This window comes from Prionailurus bengalensis, chromosome B3 (assembly GCF_016509475.1).
Source record: "Prionailurus bengalensis isolate Pbe53 chromosome B3, Fcat_Pben_1.1_paternal_pri, whole genome shotgun sequence".
Taxonomy (NCBI): domain Eukaryota; kingdom Metazoa; phylum Chordata; class Mammalia; order Carnivora; family Felidae; genus Prionailurus; species Prionailurus bengalensis.
The window spans coordinates 53,840,001-53,860,305 of NC_057355.1; the positions used below are offsets into that span (position 1 = coordinate 53,840,001).

The 20,305-nt window shown below is 36.8% G+C and overlaps 2 protein-coding genes and 2 pseudogenes across 3 annotated transcripts in view; 1 reads left to right on the forward strand and 3 right to left on the reverse strand.

The window, feature by feature from the left end:
* The window catches only part of USP50 (ubiquitin specific peptidase 50), a 41,286-nt gene extending 31,425 nt beyond the window's left edge, over positions 1-9,861 (forward strand). For both annotated transcript variants that reach the window (XM_043555437.1, XM_043555438.1), the window contains exon 7: positions 9,564-9,861. In XM_043555437.1, the coding sequence (XP_043411372.1) occupies positions 9,564-9,755 (192 nt within the window). In that variant the 3' untranslated portion in view covers positions 9,756-9,861. The remainder of the gene's footprint in view (positions 1-9,563) is intronic.
* LOC122469736 lies at positions 5,705-5,804 on the reverse strand (annotated as a pseudogene).
* Positions 9,862-10,717: 856 nt separating the features above from the next.
* The window catches only part of USP8 (ubiquitin specific peptidase 8), a 77,518-nt gene continuing 67,930 nt past the window's right edge, over positions 10,718-20,305 (reverse strand). The window contains 7 exon segments of the mRNA XM_043555436.1: positions 10,718-11,549; positions 11,718-11,850; positions 13,808-13,950; positions 15,076-15,312; positions 17,353-17,563; positions 18,058-18,270; positions 19,752-20,014. Of these exon segments, the coding sequence (XP_043411371.1) occupies positions 11,364-11,549; positions 11,718-11,850; positions 13,808-13,950; positions 15,076-15,312; positions 17,353-17,563; positions 18,058-18,270; positions 19,752-20,014 (1,386 nt within the window). The 3' untranslated portion in view covers positions 10,718-11,363.
* On the reverse strand, positions 17,837-17,929 carry LOC122469724 (annotated as a pseudogene).

Sequence of the window (20,305 nt, forward strand, 5' to 3'; positions counted from 1 at the left end):
GCTGTGGGTTTTCATATAAAGGTCTTTATTATGTTGAGATGTGTTCCCTCTAGGCCTACTTTGCAGAGAGTTTTTATCATGAATGAATGTTGTATTTTGTCAAATGCTTTTTCTACACCTATTGAAATGATCATATGGTTTTAACCATTTCTTTTATTGATGCTATGTATCACATTGATTGCTTTGCAAATATTGAACCACTCTTGTATCCCAGTTTTAAATCCCACTTAATTGTGGTATATGATTTTTTTAATACACTGTTGAATTTGGTTTGCTAATATTTTGTTGAGGATTTTGCATCTGTATTTGTGAGAGATACTGGCCTGTAGTTCTCTTTTTTTGTGTGTGGTATCTTTATCTAGTTTTGGTATCAAGGTGATACTGGTCTCATAGAATAAATTTGAAAGTTTTCCTTCCTCTTGAATTTTTTGGAATAGTTTGAGAAGAATGGTATTATCTCTTCTTTATATGTTTGGTAGAATTCACCGTGAAGCCATCAGGTTCTGGACTTTTGTTTGGGGGGAGTTTTGATTATTGTTTCAATTTCATTGCTGGTGATTGATGTGTTCAAATTTTCTATTTTTTCTTGCTTTAGCTTTGGTAGGTTATTTGTTTCTAGATATTTATCCATTTCTTCTAAGATGTCTATTGGCATATAGCTTTTCATTATATTGTTACCATTGTTTGTATTTCTGTGATGTTATTTATCCTCTTGCATTAGTAATTTTCTTTATTTGGGTTCTGTATTTTTTTTTTTTTTTTTTTTTTAGTGAGTCTTGCTAGAGGTTTATCAGTTTTATCCATCTTTTCAAAGAATCATCTCCTGGTTTCATTGATCTGTTGTATTGATTTTTTAGTTTCTAGATCATTGATTTCTCCTCTAATCTTCATTATTTCCTTCCTTCTGCTGGTTTGGGGTTTTGTTTGTTCTTCTGTTTTTAGCTTCTTTAGATGTAAGGTTAGGTCATTTAAGATTTTTCCTGCTTCTTGAGGTAGACTTTTATTGCTATAAACTTCCTTCTTAGAACCACTTTTGTTGCATCTCAAATATTTGGGACTCTTGTGTTTTCACTTTCATTTGTTTCCATGTAATTTTTTATTTGTTTTTTGATTTCTTGGTTGACTCATTATTTAATAACATGTTAATTAACATCCATGTTATTTGTGGTCTTTCCAGATTTTTTCTTGTGGTTATAGCATTGTGGTCAGAAAAGTTGTAGGTATAATTTTGATTTCTTGCATTTGTTGAGACTTTTGTGGCCTCATATGTGATCTATTGTGGAGAATGTTCCATGTGCACTTGACAAGAGTGTGCATTCTGCTGTTTGAGGATGGAATGTTCTGATGTATCTGCTAAATCCATCTGGTTCATTGTATCATTCAAAGCTGTTGTTTTCATATTGATTTTCTGTTTAGATGATCTGCTCATTGATGTAAGTGGGGTGTTAAGTTCCCTACTATTATATTATTACCAACTAGTTCCTTTATGTTTGTTATTAACCATTTTGTGTATTTGGGTGCTTCTGTGTTTGGTGAATAAATAAGTACAATTATTATATCTTCGTGATGGATTATCCCCTTTCTTATCCTTTTTTGTCTCTTGTTACAGTCTTTGTTTTATTTTTTTTATTTTTTTTTAAAGAAATTTTTTTTAATGTTTATTTATTTTTGAGACACAGAGAGACAGAGCATGAATGGGGGAGGGTCAGAGAGAGGGAGACACAGATTCTGAAACAGGCTCCAGGCTCTGAGTTGTCAGCACAGAGCCTGACGCGGGACTTGAACTCATGGACTGTGAGATCATGACCTGAGCTGTAGTCGGCTGCTTAACTGACTGAGCCACCCAGGCGCCCCACAGTCTTTGTTTTAAAGTCCAATATGTTCTATATAAGTATAGCTACCTTTTGGCATCCATTTACATCATAAATGTTTCTCCATCCTCTCACTTCCAATCTGCAGGTCTCTTGTCAGCCTGAGATTGGTCTTTTGTAGGCAGCATATAGATGGATCTTTTTTTTTTTTTGTAATGCATTTTGTCATCTTGTGTTTTTTTGACTGGAATGTTCAGTTTACATTCAAAGCAATTATTGATAGATATGTATTTATTGCCATTTTGTTACTTGGTTTGTGGTTGTTTCTATAGATGTTCTTTGATCCTTTCTTGCTCTCTTTCATGTTTTGTTGGCTTTCCTTAATACTTGGATTCCTTCATTTTTTTTTCATATATATTACTGGCTTTTGATTTGTGGTTATCATTAGGTTTGTATATAATGTCTTCTGCATATAGCAGTCTATATTAAGTTGATGGTCACTTAAGTTTAAGCCCATTTTTTACTCTTCTTCCCTTCTATGTTTTTAGGTGTATGGTGTCCTATTTTGCATCCTTTTATGAATTCTTTGATTTACAGAAATACTTATTTTTTTACTGTTTTTGTGTTTTTTATTTTTCATACTCTCACTTATGGTCTTTCTTTCCACTCAAAGTTTCCCTTTTACTATTTCTTGGAGGTCAGGTTTAGTGGTCATAACCTCCTTCAGTTTTGTTTGCCTGAAAAGCTCTTTATCCCTCCTTCTCTTCTGAATGATAGCCTTGCTGGATAGAGTATTCCGGGCCTTAAATGTTTCCCTTCAGCACTTTGCTGTCTGGAAGAACGTGGCATGATATATTCAATGTTTCTGCTGAAAAATCTGCTTATAGCCTTATGGGGTTTCACTTGTATGTAACAGTTTCTTTTCTCTTGCTGCTTCCAAAAATTTTTTTATCACGACTTTTTGCCATTTTAATTACTATGTGTCTTGGTGTGGACCTCCTTGCATTGAATTTTGTTGGGGGCGGAATCTCTTTGCCTCCTGGATCTGGTTATCTGTGTCTTTCCCTAGATTATGGAAGTTTTCAGCTACTATTTTTTCAAATAAATTTTCTGCCTCCTTATTTGTCTCTTCTTCTGGGATCCCTATAATGTGGATGTTCTGACTTGATGGAGTCAGAGTTCTCTATGACTATTATCAATTTACATAATTTTCTTTCATCACTTTTGCTCAGCTTGGTTATTTTCCATTATTCTGTTTTCCAGGTCAGTAACTCATTCCTCTGCTTCATCTAGCCTGCTATTTATTCCATCAAGTGTATTTTTAATTTCATTTATTTTGTTCTTGATATCTGATTGGTTTTTTCTCTCTTTGTTAAGGGTCACACTGATGTCCTCCACTCTTAAGTTCACTGAGTATCTTTGTGACCATTACTTTAAATTCTCTTTCCACTTAAATTCTCTTACATTGATTTCACTTTGGTCTCTTTCTGCGGTTTGGTCCTGATCTTTCATATGAGAGATGTTTCTCTGTCTCCTCCTTTTGTTTAACTCTCTATGTCTGTTTCTCTTTTAGGAAAGTCACCTACTTCTCTTGCTCTTAATGATAATAGCCTTATAAAGAAGAATTCCTATAGTGCCCTGAAGTGCATTGTCCCCTCTTCCTCAGGACCTGGTGCTTCAAAAACATATCTCCTATGTGTGTTGTGTGTGCTCTCCTGTTGAGCCCTGGCCTCTTTTTCCTTCAGTCCAATTGTCTATGGAGGCTCTCTTTGTCTGTTGTGGACCATGAGGTGTGCAGTGGTCTGTTTGCAAAATGAGACCAGCCCTCCATGCTGCTGGAAGTGACGTTTTGCAAAATGTGTGGTTCAGGAGATGTGTTAACAAGGTGTGCGCTCGTCTTTACGGGGAGGGGGCTTGCAGCACCAGGACTGAGGAGAGAGTGTGATTGGGAAGGACAGACCCAGCAAAGTCTGGGGGATTGGGGCTTGATGCAAGCAATTTAGGTAAGGAGTATCTGGGCTGTTCTCTTTCCCACAGGTGGCCGTCGTTTATGCTGGGGTTGGGGGAGGAAATGGCTTCTGCCAGCTCCTTTTTTCCTGGAAAGGTCTCCCTGTGCTTCCCGTCTCTCTAGACCACACTCTGAGATGAGCAAATCACTCTTCCTCCCATCTGCCCCTGGTGTTTCTCAAACTGCTGATTCTACACAGTATGTGTACAGCCTGTTTGTTATGCTGTCTCTTTAGGGGAGGGAACTCTGTTTCTTAGCACCCTCCAGTCTCTCCCAGAGCCAAGCCTGATGATTTTTAAATTCTAGGCTAAGCTCTACTGGTTTTAAGAACTCAGGAAATTCAGCCCCTCTCATATTCAAAGGCAAATATCCCTAGAGTGAAAGTCTGTTTTCTTCCCTTCTCAGTGTCATTGGCTCTCTCTCTACCACAGACAGCCATGGTCTATTTTACTTCTAGACCACATCTTTGCCATTCCTACCTTCTTCAATGTGGCCCCTAGTTGTGGAGTTTGTTCTGGCAGTCTCTGGATTGTTTTCTGGGTTATTTATGCTGATATGGGTGTTATCTAGTTGGATCCGTGAGACAAGGCAAACTTAGTGTCCTCCTACTCCAACATCTTCCCAGACCTCTGGGTATTAATTTTGTATCCTTCAATTTTACTGAATTCATTTATTAATTCTAGTAGTTTATTGGTGGATCTTAAGGATTCATGTCATCTGCAAATAGTGACAGTTTAACTTCTTTACCAATATGGATGCCTCTTTTTTATTTTTGTTGTCTGCTTGCTATAACCAGGACTTTAATACTGTGTTGAATAAAAGTGACAGTGGGCATCCTTGTCTTACAATTTTAGAGCAAAATTCTGTTTTTTGATGTGTCATGTTGGGGTTCGGGAGTGAACAGTCAAGAAACAATTCTTGAGATGTCTTTGGTACAAAAAGGGTTGTTGTAGCTGCTCTGAGGTCATGAGGAGTGACATACTTTCAAGTTGGGAGGGGGTTAGGGATAGGAGAAGTTTTTAAGGAATTTGGACCTTGAGGAGCTAGCTGTTGCTACGAAAAGGTCATTTACTACTGTCTAGTAAACTGTTAGTCATGAGACTTTTCAGATGTATATCAGTGGGCCATGTTTTTGGAAAATAATTGGTAACATATATCTTGAGGAGGTGGAGATAAACAAAGTTTCCAAGGGGATTTTTACAGGATCCTGGAGGTCCAGCTAATGTCAAGCTAAGGTTGCCTTTTGCCTCTAGCAAAGATTAACATGAAGGCAGCTAAGCTCCTTGAGAAAAGGTCACTCTACCTGTCTTAAGTACTTGTTAAAAATTTTTTAAAAATTTTTTTCTATATTTCTTTTGCCTTTGTTCTCCACATCATTTTTCACCACTGAATGCGATGTTAGCTATGAATTTGTCATATATATCCTTTGTTAAGTTGAGGTATGTTCCTTTTAAACCCACTGTTGAGGTTTTTTTGTTTTTTTTAATGTTTACTTATTTTGAGAGAAACAGGGAGAGAGAGCATGCATGAGCAGGAGCAGGGGCAGAAAGAGAAGTGAGAGAATCCCAAGCAGGCTGCAGCACAGAGCCTGACATGGGGCTCAATCCCATAAACTATAAGGTATGAACTGAGCTGAAATCAAGAGTCAGGCACTTAACTGACTGAGCCAACCCAGGTGCCACTTTTGAGAGTTTTTAAAATGAATTGATGTTGTACTTTGTCAAATGCTTTTTCTGCATCTATTGAGATGCAGATGATGATATGATCATATGATTTTTATGTTTTATTGATATAGTGTATCATGTTTATTGATTTGTGAATATTGAACCATCCTTGCAGCCCCAGAATAAATTCCAATTGATTGTGGTGAATGATTTTTTTTTTTTTTAATATGCAACATGTCACAAATTTGTGATTCTTGTGCAGGGGCCATGATAATATCTGTATCATTCCCATGTTAGTAGATGTGCTGTTGAAGTGAGCATGGTGAATGATCCTTTATCATCTAGATGAATGCGATTTGTTAATATTTTGTGGAGGATTTTTTGTATCTATGTACATCAGGGATATTTGCCTGTAGTTTTTTTTTTTTTTTTTTTTTTGTGGTGTCTTTGGTTTTGGTGTCAGGGTGATGCTGGCTTCATAGAATAAACTTGGAAGCTTTCCTTACTCTTCTATTTTTTGGAATAGTTTGAAGAGAATAGGTATAAAGTCTTCTTTAAATGGTATAGTTCACCTGTGAAGCCATCTGGTCCTGGACTTTTATTTTTTTGGTAGTTTTTTGAAAACCAATTCATTTTTGTTATTAGTCATTGGTCTCTTCAGGTTTTCTATTTCCTTCTGATTGAATTTTGGAAGATTGTATGTTTCTAGGAATTTATCCATTTCTTCTGGGTTTTCCAATTTGTTGGCACATACTTTTTCACAATGTGTTCTTTATAACCCTTTGTATTTCTGTGCTGTTAGTTGTTACTTCTCTTTCTTTTTTTACTTATTTGGGTCTTTCTCTTCTTTTCTTGAGGAGTCTGGCTAAGGGTTCATCAATTTTATCTTTTCAAGGAACCAGCTCTTTTCATTAATTTTTTTCTATTTTTTTTTTTTTTTGTCTCTATACCTTTATTTCTGTTCTTATCTTTTTTATTTTCTCCCATCTACTAACCTTGGGCTTTATTTGTTTTGTTTTTCTAGTTCCTTTAGGTGTAATGTTAGGTTGTTTGAGATTGTTTCTTGAGGTAGGCCTGTATTGTTATAAATTGCCCTTTTAGAACTGCTTTTTGCTGCATCCCAAAGGTTTTGGATCATTCCTTTGTTTTCATGTATTTTTATAACTTTTTTGATTACTTCATTGACCTTTCGGTTGTTAGTATCATGTTTTTTAGCCTCCACATGATTGTGGTTTTTTTCTTGTGATTGATTTCTCTTTTCATACTGCTGTGGTCAGAAAAGATGCATGATATGGTTTCAATCTTCTTAAATTTACCACCACTTTGGAGCCTAACATATGTTCTATTATGGAGAATGTTCCAGATGTACTTGAAAAGAATGTCTGTTCTCTTGTTTTTGTATGGAATGTTTGTGTAGATCTTTTATGTCCACCTGGTCTAATGTTTCACTCAAAGTTTCCTTATTGATTTTTCTTCCTGGATGATCTATCCATTGATGTAAGTGGCTGTTGTTTTTTTTAAGATTTTTTATTTTTAATTTTTTATCAGAGAGTGTGTGGCGGGGGGGGGGGGGGGCAGGCAGAGGGAGAGAGAGAGAGAGAAAGAGAATCTTAAGCAGGTTCCACACTCACCCAAAAGTCCAACGTGGTGCTTGATCCCATGACCCTGGGATCATGACCTGAGCTGAAATCAAGAGTTAGATGCTCAAGTGACTGAGTCACCCAGGGGCCCTGATGTAACTGGGGTTTTCACATTCCCTAGTATTACTATATTACCAATTTATCTCTTTACATCTGTTAATATTTGCTTTATATATTTAGGTAATCCAATGTTGGATGCATAGATATTTACAATTTTTAGCTCCTCTTGTTGGATTGATTCCTTCACTGTTATGTAATGCCCTTCTTTGTCTCTTCTTACAGTTTTTGTTTTAACATTTATTTTATCTTGGGCACCTGGGTGGCTCAGTTGGGTGGTTAAGTGTCCAACTTTGGCTCAGGTCATGATCTCACAGTTCATGGGTTCAAGCCTGCTTCAGGCTTTGTGCTGACAGCTCAGAGCCTGGAACCTGCTTCAGATTCTGTGTCTCGTTCTCTCTCTGCCTCTCCCCTGCTCTCTCTCTCTCAAAAACATTGAAAAAAATTAAAAAGTTTATTTTTTCTGATAGAAGCATGTTTTTTTTTTTCACATCCATTTGCATGCTGTTTTTTCACTTTCAATCTGTATGCATCTTTAGGTGTGAGGTTGAGTGTCTTGTAGCCAGCAACATATAGACGGTTTATGTGTGTGCTTTTTTAAATCAATTCCACCACCCTATGTGTTTTGATTGGAGGATTTTGGCCATTTACATTTAATTACTGGTAAGTAAACTTATTGCCATTTTGTTTTCTGGTTGTTTTTGTGGTCTTTCTCTGATCCTTTATTCTCTTGCTTTCTTTTATTGTGCTTGATGATTTCTGTAGTGTTAGGTTTGGTTTTCTCTTTAATTTTTGTGCATCTGTTCAATGTTATGAGCTTCTGGTTACCATGAGGTTCATATATAACATCTTAAGCTTATAGCACTGTGTATTATGTTCATGGTCATTTTTTAGAATGTTCAAGAACATTCTATATGTGGGTGTCCTGTACAGCCTGAAAGCACATCTATCCAGAAACAGAATATAGTTCTTTCCTTTTGCCAAGCACCCCTCAAATCATTCTCAAAATAGCCCCCCAAATAAGGTCACAGGGCAAGGACCAGGACTAGAGCTCGGATCTTTTAAATGTCAGCTTTGGGATATTTCTGTAACATGTAAAGTGAGAGGTAGGGAAGATGAAGGTCTAAGGGAATATTTAGTAAGTATCTCCTATGTGCTACTTCCGTAATTTCAAAGACATCTGATAACTGCTATGTAAGACAAGACATATTTTATTACCCCATTTTAATAGATGGGGAAATTAAAGCTCAGGAAGGTTAAATACACCTTAAAGCCATTGTGTAGTATTAGAGCTGAACTCACTATCAATTCTATATTGACTACTAAATGACTATAATTGACCATCTTCTGCCCTCTATACCAGGGGTCAGCAAACTTATTCTGTAAAAGGCCAGACAGTAAATATTTTAGGCTTTGTTGGCCAGCAGTTTCTACTGCAACTATTCAGCTTTACTATTGTTGTGTGAAGGTAGCTACTAAAAGATATAAAACGAATGAGCATGGCTGTGTTCCCATGAAACTTTACTTGCTGTAATTTGAGATTCATATAATGTTCAGGTCACAAAATATTTTTTCAATCATACAAAAATATGAAATGCATTCTTCCTCACAGTCCACACCAAAGTGAGGTTCTCCAGTGCCGGTTTCAAACATTCCTTTACGGGGTTAGGAAAGACATGGAAAAGAGAATGGAATAGGTTCTTTTCTGGATGCTACATGACCGAGGGGGTTGTTGTCGCATAACCCCTCAAATTGTGTAGGAGCAATATGCAGTTAACTGTCTTGTCCCAATGTTAAATGTCCTTTTTCCTATCTTTAAACTGTAGGCTCATTTAGGAAAGAGGACTATCTTATTTTAAAATCTTCAATGTTTTTAAAAATTCTAATGTTTATTTTTGAGAGAGAGAGACAGAGTGTGAGCAGGGGAAGGGCAGAGAGAAAGGGAGACACCGAATCTGAAGCAGGCTCCAGGCTCTGAGCTGTCAGCACAGAGCCCGACGCAGGACTTGAACTCACAAACCGTGAGATCATGACCTGAGCCGAAGTTGGATGCTTAACCAACTGAGCCACCCAGGTGCCCCAACTCCTTTAACGTTTAATAGTCTATGTATAGTAGATGCTCAGTATTCAGTCATTAGATGCTGCCAAATACTAAACTATTTCATTCATAGATTCGTTAGTCGATAGGCCCAATGTATAAGCAGTTCAATGGAAGAAAAATATTGTAGCAGTCAGGCCATATCTATCATTTAACAACATTACCTTCTCCTTTTAATTTAGTGTAAGGGACAATTGTGAAAAATATTTCTTGGCTATACCTTTTTTTGTTCCAGTAGAGTTATCTGCTTGGGAATATTAAGTCTGACATTCGTTCTTCCCCTAGAACCACTTTGGTGATCTGGACGGTGGCCACTACACTGCTTTCTGCAAGAACTCAGTGACCCAGGCCTGGTATAGCTTTGATGACACACGAGTCAGTGAGATTCCAGATACTTCAGTGCAAACTGCTACAGCCTATCTCCTGTTCTACAGTTGCCAGCCCTTTTCTATACCTATAAAAAAATGCAAGAGCTAGGAAAATGGTGCAAAACTGCAGAACTGAAAACTGCAAAACAAGCAATCAGAAACTGGTACTTGAGGTTTGCTTTGTCATTAAACTCTTGCAATTTACTTACATCCAACATAATTTTCACTCTTTCTACTGTATTATGCACTTTTTTATATGATAAGCCTCTAGCAGAGAAGAGAGGTCCTGGCCTCCTGAAAAAGGCAACATGATGAAATGCTAATGGATGGGGGCCTGCAAAGCACAGCAAAGTATGTATTAATTTCAGGTTTCAAAATTCAATGTCTATTAGGATGGATATTTTTAAACCTAAAATACCTCAATTATATATATGCAACAAAGTATTCTCCAAAGATACTTCATGGAGCTAAACAAAGTAAGTTTTGTTCAAGTGGCTCTGTGACCTTATGATTTGGAAATATTTCATTGATCTGATAATTTAGCCAAGAACTCTAAGATTCTTAGACCAACTGCAGAATATGAAAAGATGCCAACCTCACGATTCAAGACTCATCTTTACTCATAGTGGCATCTTTCAGAAGCAACTTCTAGAATATTTTTATATGGGGAGTTTTTACTGACTTCATCTATAGCGCCTGAGTCTGTGAGGTAAATAATACATTCTCAGCTCCTCTCTTTTAATACATCACTTTGCAAAGATGTGGTTCTTAATGCAGTTTATTCTGTAGTCATTCCCGATCCCTATCCCTTTTAATTTTAATCCTGATTCCCAACTCTTGAGAATTCTAAATAGGTGCTTTATGCAGTTCTGGGTCAAGTTGAAGGAAGAGTAAAATCAAGTCCTAATACAACAGGATAAGTGAACTAAATTTTAAGTCACATAGTAGGACAAAGTGTGTGTGTATATAAAATGGTTTGATAAAAAAATACAGAACATTTACAGGGTTTTAAATTATTTTTCTCATTAAGATTTTAATGTAGGTGTAAATGAAAATTCTCATTTTAAAAAATTAAAGAAAAGTTTCCATTTATTTTTTAGAATAAAGATTTAGTGCACAAATACAGCCCAAAGCCAACAAAAAAATAGCTTTGCCCTGTCATTTCCCTAAGAAAGCACTGCAGTTACTCAGAATAGGCCAAAAGAAAAAGGAAAAACAAACAGTCCTCTGAGTTCTAGGCTTCACACAAGGACCACGTTATTATACTATGTACATTGATTTGATGTGCAAGTGTGCAATAAATATATACACATACATTCCTATCTGCTTTACATCATTCTAGAGTATTCATAGATCAAGCTGGGATTTAGAAATGTGAAAAGGCCATAACAGTGAAAAGGAAAAGAAAGGATATAATGGTTTTTAGACCAGGAGAAGAATAATGCTTAGCTAATTATTTTAACTTTGGAGCAAACTATAAAGGTTTTGAAATAAATGGTACCTGTAAGGAGTGCTTAACTGCAATACTCGTTATATGTTATTAGTCAGTTTTTCGATAATGGCACTGACCTAAAGTATATGGTGACAGTAACACAGCTCCCACGGTCTTAGAATTCCTCTAAATGGCCAGCTGTATTTATCCAGTATCTTTATAAGCATGTCAAGAGTTGTGTTGCTCAGCTTCTTAAAAGATAACTAGCTTAGAACCTACTTCTCCTTATGTGGCTACATCAGTTGCTCGTGGTCCCAATGAAGTATAAAAGAGGATATAAGCTGCCGAAGACTTCACAGAAGAAACGGAGATATCAGAAACTTCATGATCATCAAATTTAAACCACCGCTGTCTTGCTGCATTTTTACAATAGGCAGTGTAGTGGCCTCCATCCAGCCCACCATAGTGATTCTGTGCCAAACAAGATAGAAAATCAGTTCAAACTGAAATTATTGTCATATTTTAAATACTTCAAAGCTTTATGTTATTTTCCTATGAGGTTAAGGAACCACATGAAACTCTTATTTTTATAGTTTGCTTAGAAAAAGAGAAAGGATTTAGTTCCAACAAGATACTTACTGAAACAGAAAACAAATTATATTTCTTCAAATTGTTCTTTGGACCAATAACATACTGTGACAAGTCAAGATTCTCTAATGGGAAATCCACAGAGGTCTGTAGTTTCTGCTTCCACCTGCCATCGTAGGAAAAACTGTAGAGTGAAACAGGATAGCAATTAAACTGAGAGACCACAAACACTGGAAAGACTTGAATTCATTCATTAATGTTCTAGATTTGTAGCTGAGACCAGAAAATTCATTTCAAACACACTCAGAATTTCAATGGTGGAGGGACCTGGAAAGACATTTGGCTTCATTTCCACTTTACCAATGAGAAAACGAAGGTATGAGCAGATATGAAATGACCTGCCCTCAGTCAAACAGCTAAGGTGGTGGAGACAGAGCCACACCTGGGTGCCCTGACCCCTAGGCCAGCGACAACTGTTCGATGAGTCTTCTGCAGAGGTAAAAAGTTATGAAGACCCACGTTTATAATGCTAACTACCATACGAGTACAGAGGAAAGACTAAGGAGAGCTGCTCTAGCTGTTAAGACTGTACTTTTGGGGAAACTGAAGCTGGAAATCATAAGCACACAGACTACACAGGTATCCCCTGCTTTTCAAAAGCTGGTGTTACACCACTTCATTTTTACAAGACTTCCATGAGTTACCTGTTTTAGCTCCCTAAAAGAAATCCAAAGAAGGTTTCTGCTTTTAAGAAAAAAGGTGAAAAGGGGAAAGCAGCACTGGGCAGCGTTTGTTTGCAGTAGGCTGCTGGAGGCAGCAGGCACCCTGCTGAATAGATAAAGTGGCATCACCATGCTCCTTCCCAGAATACTCAGGGTCAAGCTGCCACAGCTTTGAATTGTCTGCCCGTACCTGTGTTTTATCTTGATCTGTTTTGTGCATCTGTTAAGCAAGATGTGTCCTAAGGTATTAGAAAAGTCTAAGAGAAGGTTATTTTGGGGGTCTGGGAATACTGAAAGATTTTCTATATAAATTAATGATAACTGCTTCTTTGCTTTACACCATTTTGGCTTATGAAAGATTTCACAGGAACACTCTACTTTTGGATAGCAGGGGAGAACTGTAATGGCATTCCATTATCCTGACATACTATACTCCTTTAAACACCAAAATACTGGTACTTTGGTTGGTCCGATAAGATTATTTCAGAATTAGTTTTCAAAAACTGAATTCTGAACCATTTATATTTTTAGATACCTGTATTCTCCAAAGAATTAATACATAGCACTAGAAATCTTAACATATGTGTAATCATTTATAGAATGTTTATCTGTACCTCCACAATCCTCAAGAAGAGAAAAACTGATGGAACAAGCTTCTGGTAGAAAATTTACGTGAGGAATTTGAACACGTCAATATAGAAACTAACAAAAGTAATTGCCTAAGAATTTCCAATAATACAAAATGAAACAAATAATTAAAATAGAAATGCTTCGTTTGAGACAAAAATTACAGCTCTCAATAAAAAGATGAAACCTCCTTTTAAAAAGTTTTTCAAAATAATGATTCATAGTTATCACCCCATGAATGGATTCCATAAAGATAAAAGAATCAAAAGACAACATCTGGAACAGATTTTACAACTCTCTTGCTATTATCCCATCTATTATAGGGCCAGACCTTTTTCACAGGCTAGAAAAATGTGGACAAAAATAGCTGCACCCAGCAATGGCATCCTTAACATCTTCTCTAAAACTGCATTCTCATTTTCAGCACAGGATTAAATCTTTTCTTAGTTTACAATAAATTTTATTGACTTATCATTTGTATTAGAGTTATGCTGTGTGATTTTATACATTTTCACATGGATTTTTTATGATGTAAAATTTTATATTTGAAATGCAATAAATTTCACTAATTTTTAAAAGATGAAATGACCTAAAAGCACCATGTTGTCATTTTGCTGTTCTTGCAAACACTAAAGTAAGGAACTGGAGTCTCCTCATTTCTGCCTTGTTTCCCTAACCAGATAATCTTCCTTTGTAATACATCCTTAGCAGGCAATGCAACAAAATGACTTAGAATGAAGTACAACTTAAGACTTCCTTCATCTAAACTGCAGAAAAATATGTTCCTTTTACCGTTTCAGATGCACTAAAAGCACAGGTGGCAACTTCCAGATCTCTATCTTTTTTAGAGAGTCCCGTCGAGTTCTGCAATGACTGCAGTAAAACCTGTTGTTGTCTGTGAGCTTTTCTTCTTTGGAAAATAATCTAAGGCAGTCCTGGAGGCAAAAACAAGTAGTAGTTACTCACTAATTCCTTTCTTCAACACAGTATCATTGAGCATCTAATTCAGTAAGTTATTCTGCCAGGTATGAAAGGACACAACAGGTAACTAGCAGAAAATAGTTCTGTCATAAAGTTTACGACCTAGTGGGGAGCCCAGAGGGGAGAGCCAACAGTAATCAGTGCAGGGATTGGTGGGCGCTGCCCCTGACAGAGGGAAGCAGGACTGTGCATCCTGAATGTACACAGGAGCCACCTCTGCCTGGTGCCTCAGGAAGTCTTACTGGAAGAAATGACATTCTCAAGGGAGCTAACACTCAAGGTATCAACAAGCTAGCTAAATCACACTGTTACTGGGTAGAAAACAGGCTATTTATCTGATCCCCACATAGAGCAAATTCTTATAAAAAGGGAATCTAATTAAAGTCAATATGCAATTTTCAAATTAACTTTTAAAATAGAAGTTTTATTTCTTCAAAATACAAACTTTAAAAACATTTATCGATTCTGAAAAGTATTTAAAAAAAATTTTTTTTAAGTTTATTTATTTTGAGAGAGAGGAAGTGTGAGTGGGGGAAGGGCAGAAAGAGAGAGAGGGAGAGAGAATCCCAAGCAGGCTCTACGCAGTCCGATGCAGGGCTTGAACTCATGAATTGCAAGATCAAGACCTGAGCTGAAGTCAGATGCTTAACCGACTGAGCCATCCACGTGCCCTAAAATGTTTTTTAAATTTTGTAAGTTAATTTATTTGGAGAGAGAGTGTGCAAGTGGGTGAGGGGAGAGAGAGAGGGAGAGAGAGAATCCCAAGCAGACTCCACAGCGTCAGCACAGAGCCTGACACGGGGCTCAAAATCACAAACTGTGAGATTATAACCTGAGCTGAAATCAAGAGTTGGACGCTTAACCAACTGAGCCAGCCAGGTGCCCTGAATTCTGAAAGAGTAATTTACATTTTTTTTAAAATTTTCTAATACACATAAACATAATTAAAACAAAATTTATGTAGGAGTTTTACCTACAAAACATTTATAGGGGCAAAGTACAGACTCTGCTGAATAAAGTCCATCTTTGTATGCATAGAAACAGCATTTATTCAGCAAATCATTTTCTCTCAAACTTACCTGTAATGTACATTTACTTGTAGAAGCTAATGGTAGAGACAAATACATGAAGGCCTCAAATGTCCTAGACTTTTTGTGACAGGTGAGGCACTGTACTGTGGATTTGAACTGACCCTGAAAAAGTGCAACAATAATAGATTCATTGAGCTGCTTATGTTTCTGCCAAGCATGCTCTGCAGCTTTAAAGTCATCAAGGTGATCATTATTTTCTTCTTTATGTCTCTTCCGATTATCAGCCTGGAAATAATATTAAAGTTTATATCAATATCTCAAAATCATCATTTAAATAGAAAACTAAAAGAATATATTGAATACACTTTGCAGATTTAGAAACATTTCTGGTTTCTTTCATAAAGGAGTTCTAATCTCATTCAGAGGTAAAAAAAAAAAAAAAAAAATTCCAGCCAAAAATCCTCCCCCAAAATCCCACTTTATCAGAAGGGTATGACTTATTTTACTAAACAGAAATTAATAAAATACATTTTTTTTTAGGTGATGGGGATTAAGGAGTGGACTTGTCACTGGGTGTTGAATGAGTGACATATGGAAATACTGAATCACTTTACTGTACACCTGAAACTAATATTACAATGAATGTTAACTGCAATTCAAATAAAAACTTTAAATAAAAGTATATTTTATTAACTGTTTTTAAGTTGAAATTCTGGTTTTGAAAAGAGAAGACATCCCATACACCGCTGCAAGCTGTTGTCCTAGGCTTGTGGATGGATATACACATATCCTATATATATTCACACATATATCCATACAAAACACGTATTTATACATACACATGTATGTCCGTGTGTATGTATGTACGTTCAATGGTAACAGGGATCCCAAAGGTATTAGAGACATACATGTCTCAACTTTTCACATGAATCCTTTGGTTACATGAGGCAATTCTTATTTTAGAAAAAACTATAAAACTGATAAAACATATACAAAATATATAAATATACAATAATAAAGATGTTCAAGCTCTCTACAGCTAATCTTTTGTAAAATTTATGTTTGGGGCACCTGGGTGGCTCAGTTAAACAACTGACTTCGGCTCAGGTCATGATCTCATGGTTCGTGAGCCCCACGTCAGGCTCTGTGTGGGGCTCTGTGCTACAGTGTGGAGCCTGCTTGGGATTCTCTTCCTCTTTCTCTGCCTCTCTCCCACTCAAGCACATGTGCATGCTCTCTCTCTCTCAAAATAAATGAATAAACTTAAATATTTATGATTTCACTTTCACATACATGTGGTCACAGAGTATCTCTAACAACTATTTCAACATTTACAATTTCTCACAACCTACCATTTTAGTAAGCAAATATAAAAAAATTGTATATACTTCTTTTCAAATATTAGACATATCAGATATATTTGTTTTATAGTTTCTGACCTTAGTACAAAGTCACTAGATTTGAATAAACTACTATTGAACAATCACCAACTATAATTTTATTTTTTTTTAACCTGTTACTTATTTAATTTTTGAGAGGGGGAGCACACGTGCACTCAAGGCAGGGAGAGGGGAAGAGGAAGAGAGAATTTTAAGCAGCCTCCACACCCAGTGCAGAGCCTGACATAGGGCTCGATCTAATGGCTGTGAGATCATGACCTAAGCTGAAACCAAGAGTCAATGCTTAACTGACTGGGCCACTCAGGCGCCCTGGCTGAGTGACATTCTAGTGTGTCACACATTCTAGTGTGTGTGTGTGTGTGTGTGTGTGTGTGTGTGTGTGTACCGCATTTTAAAAAATCCATTCACCCATGGATGGACATTTGGGTTGCCTCCATACCTTGGCTATTGTAAATAATGCTGCAATCAACATAGAAGTGCATATATTGTTTTGAATTAGTGTTTTCATTTTCTTTGAGTAAAGACACAGTATTGGAATTACTGGATCATAAGATAATTCTATTTTTAATTTTTTTTATTTTAATTTAATTTTTAGTTTTTTAAATTTACTTTTTAATTTTAATTTTTTTTAATTTACTTTTTGAGGGAGAGAGAGAGACTGAGACAGAGAGAGAGAGACGGAGAGAGCAAGCAGGGGAAGGGCAGAAACAGAATCCCAAGCAGGCTCTGCACTGTCAGCGCAGAGCCCAATGCGGGGCTTGAACTCACGACCATGAGATCATGACCTGAGCCAAAACCAAGAGTCGGATGCTCAATTGACTGAGCCACCTGGGCGCCCCAACTGTAATTTTAAATTGCTATAAAAATGATCGCAGTGTTGAGCAACCTTAAAGAGCCTTTACAACTTAGAAAACAAATTTCTTACTTTATTTAGATCTTCATGGAGTCCATCCATTAGGAACAGAAGCAGTTCTTGTGAATCTTGCTGGCTATATCCTGCAAACTGGTCATTGATCTTCCCAATGGTGATTTTAAAGTCTTTTGGACTGATATACCTGTACTGTCCTGTCCACAGGGCTTTCATAATTATGCCAAACTCTTCAGCCACTTCACCTTTATGCCCCAACAAATTTGACCTTTGCAAATAAAATTAGAAAACAGCAATAAAGGAAGTTTTAAAGGTCAAGGTACAGCAGGTTCTTGAGGTCAACATTAAACTCTTCGTATCTGTAATCCAACACTAAAATGTTTATTTAATCACAGGTTTATTACCAAATATTCATCTGATTCTTACTTTGATTATACCTCGCCAACTTGCTTCTTTTGGGCTGCAAATCCTGTACTGTCTCCTTCTCCTCAACAGGCTCCAGTTTATATGAGGTTCTGCCTTTGCCTATCTGTCCTTTACCAATTAGAGGGGGCTTTTCTCACATATCGTTGCGCAGGGGCCATGATTCTCTGTATTGTTCCAATTTTAGTATATGTGCTGCCGAAGCAAGCACTCTCACATTTTTCTTAAAGATATTTTCCCCCCTTCCTAATTTGACCTCTCTCTGGAGCTGGGTGGTAAGAAAGTGTAGTTAGATCATCCTTCTAATATTATATTGCAAAAAGTATGAAATTTCTTTACCTGTTAATATCGTCCTGGTAACAGTTTCGGTTGAAATAATCGGCCAAATGTGGAGCATTACATAGGCACTGCAGTATTGAGTTCATATAGCAAGTATTTCCTAAATTACGAAGTCCAGTGAGAGCTGGTCCAGATCCTCCAAAAACAGGATTGAGGTTCCGAATCTGAGAAGCAGAAAGCCTTGTGATCTCAGCTTTAGGATAGCACGTTGGCCTGAGGAAGAAAAAGTGTACAGAATGTCTTAAAATGCATGGCATCTAAAATTAAGGTTCATATTACAAATGGCAGTAAACTCCACCATTGGTATCACAGTACACAGTAATCTTGGAAAGAGTTAATAAGCCAAAAGGTACTGGGTCTTACAGGACACTTACTATCTAGGTAACACTGCTTGTATTTTGTGACCCTCCCATGAAACAGTACCTTAACCTCTTATGGGGGGGTATATTGTTCTTACACCCGGAGATAGAGTCCCTGGATTCTCATCAACAGGCAGAGACTTCTAGTAGAGAAGGCTCTTTCAAATTCCTTTAAGTAATCCTAGGAAGTTCAGCATTACCAAATGTTGAACTCAACCAGGACGCCAAACAAAGAATAAAGAATATCTTACAGTGGAATAATCTCAAAAGAGGCAGGGATTATTTGGGTACTATTACCTGAAGTGTAGAGATATGCTGACAAATGTGGTAGACACTAGCCCCAGGTGGCTATTTAAATTTAAAATGAGGGGCGCCCAGGTGGCTCATTCGGTTAAGGTCCAACTCTTGGTTTTGGCTCAGGTCATGATCTCAGTTTGTGGGATTGAGCTGCCCGTCAGGCTCTGTGCTGACAGTGTGGAGCCTGTTTAGGATTCTCTCTCTGCCTCTCCCCAACTTGTATGCATATGGTCATGTTCCCTCTCTCTCAAAAAAAATCTTTAAAACCAAAACAAAAACAATCCCCAATGATGATTCAAAAAAGAATTAAATTTTACCAATTTTAATAGTCAGTCCTAACATAAACCCATTTATTTATATTTCCATCTATCCCCCTGCCCCAAAAAGTAAAGATTACAATAAGCAGATTTGATAATTATCTCCTCACAATCCTATCAATCATAAACCAGGAGCATTAGAGGGATCACACCAGGAAAACATCTAAACAGAGATATTGATTTGGGAAACTTAATTGAACCTACTGATAACTACTTATAAAGAGAATAGCAGAAATGCAATGAAAAAAAAAGGGAACAGAATAAGGATTAGGAACTGATACCACAATACTTGTTATTTTAACACTATTTAAGTTTACTCCCGCAGTATTCGGCTGAGTTAAAAAAAAAGTTTGGAATTTGAGAGCTGCAACAAAACAAACTCAACAGTCCTACAGATTATGGTCCTCAAAGAGAGATTTAGGGACCATGGAGATTTATGAAAAACTTCTAGGTAGTCTATATCATGCTGCCCTAAAATATAATAATATATATTCTTTTATACCTACATTAATATGGATTATGATAACCTTCCTGATATTAAGTTAGCACTTGGGATAAGAACCAAGGAATTTAATCCATTCACTTTTCCTCTGTGCTACATAACAATGGCTAGAACAGCCACCCTCAGAAATTTTTGACTTCCTGATCTTAATAAGCTGAAATGTTTAGAGTAGAACTTTTCAAATATACCAGATTCTTCTAAGAGTTAGGATAAACTTACTTATTTTCCCGATTAACTGTTGGAGTTACTGTTGGCTTCCTCTTCTCTTCCTCTTGAATGGCCTGGGTTATATCTGGGGAGGAGTAGGAACGCTTCAGTTTGGACGGTTCCCTATCCCGCTCAGCAGGGATCTGTGGCTTGGCTTTATGAGTTGGAGGGGTGGCAGGAGGTGCAGATGAAGGAGCCATTTCCGGTGGATACATATGAACAGTGTTGGTGGGTGAATGATAATAACGAAAAGTTCCAGTGATTGGGTCAAGAAACTTAGATAAAAAAGAAACAAAAACAAAAATAAAACAGGTCAAAAAACAATGACCATTACAAACTAAAGAAAATCACTCAAGGGTATTCTATTGCTAAGTTTACTTTCGGATTACAATAATTTGAGTAAGATGGTCATAATCACTTCTATGATTAAACTTCCAAAGAACTTTAGGTATTAGAATAATACACTGCTTCTAAATGACAAAGGCCAGAAATGTTCATATATGGTAGCCAGCATCTCAGATTGGTTATACTGAGAAATCCAATCCTGCTATAATTAGGGGAATGGG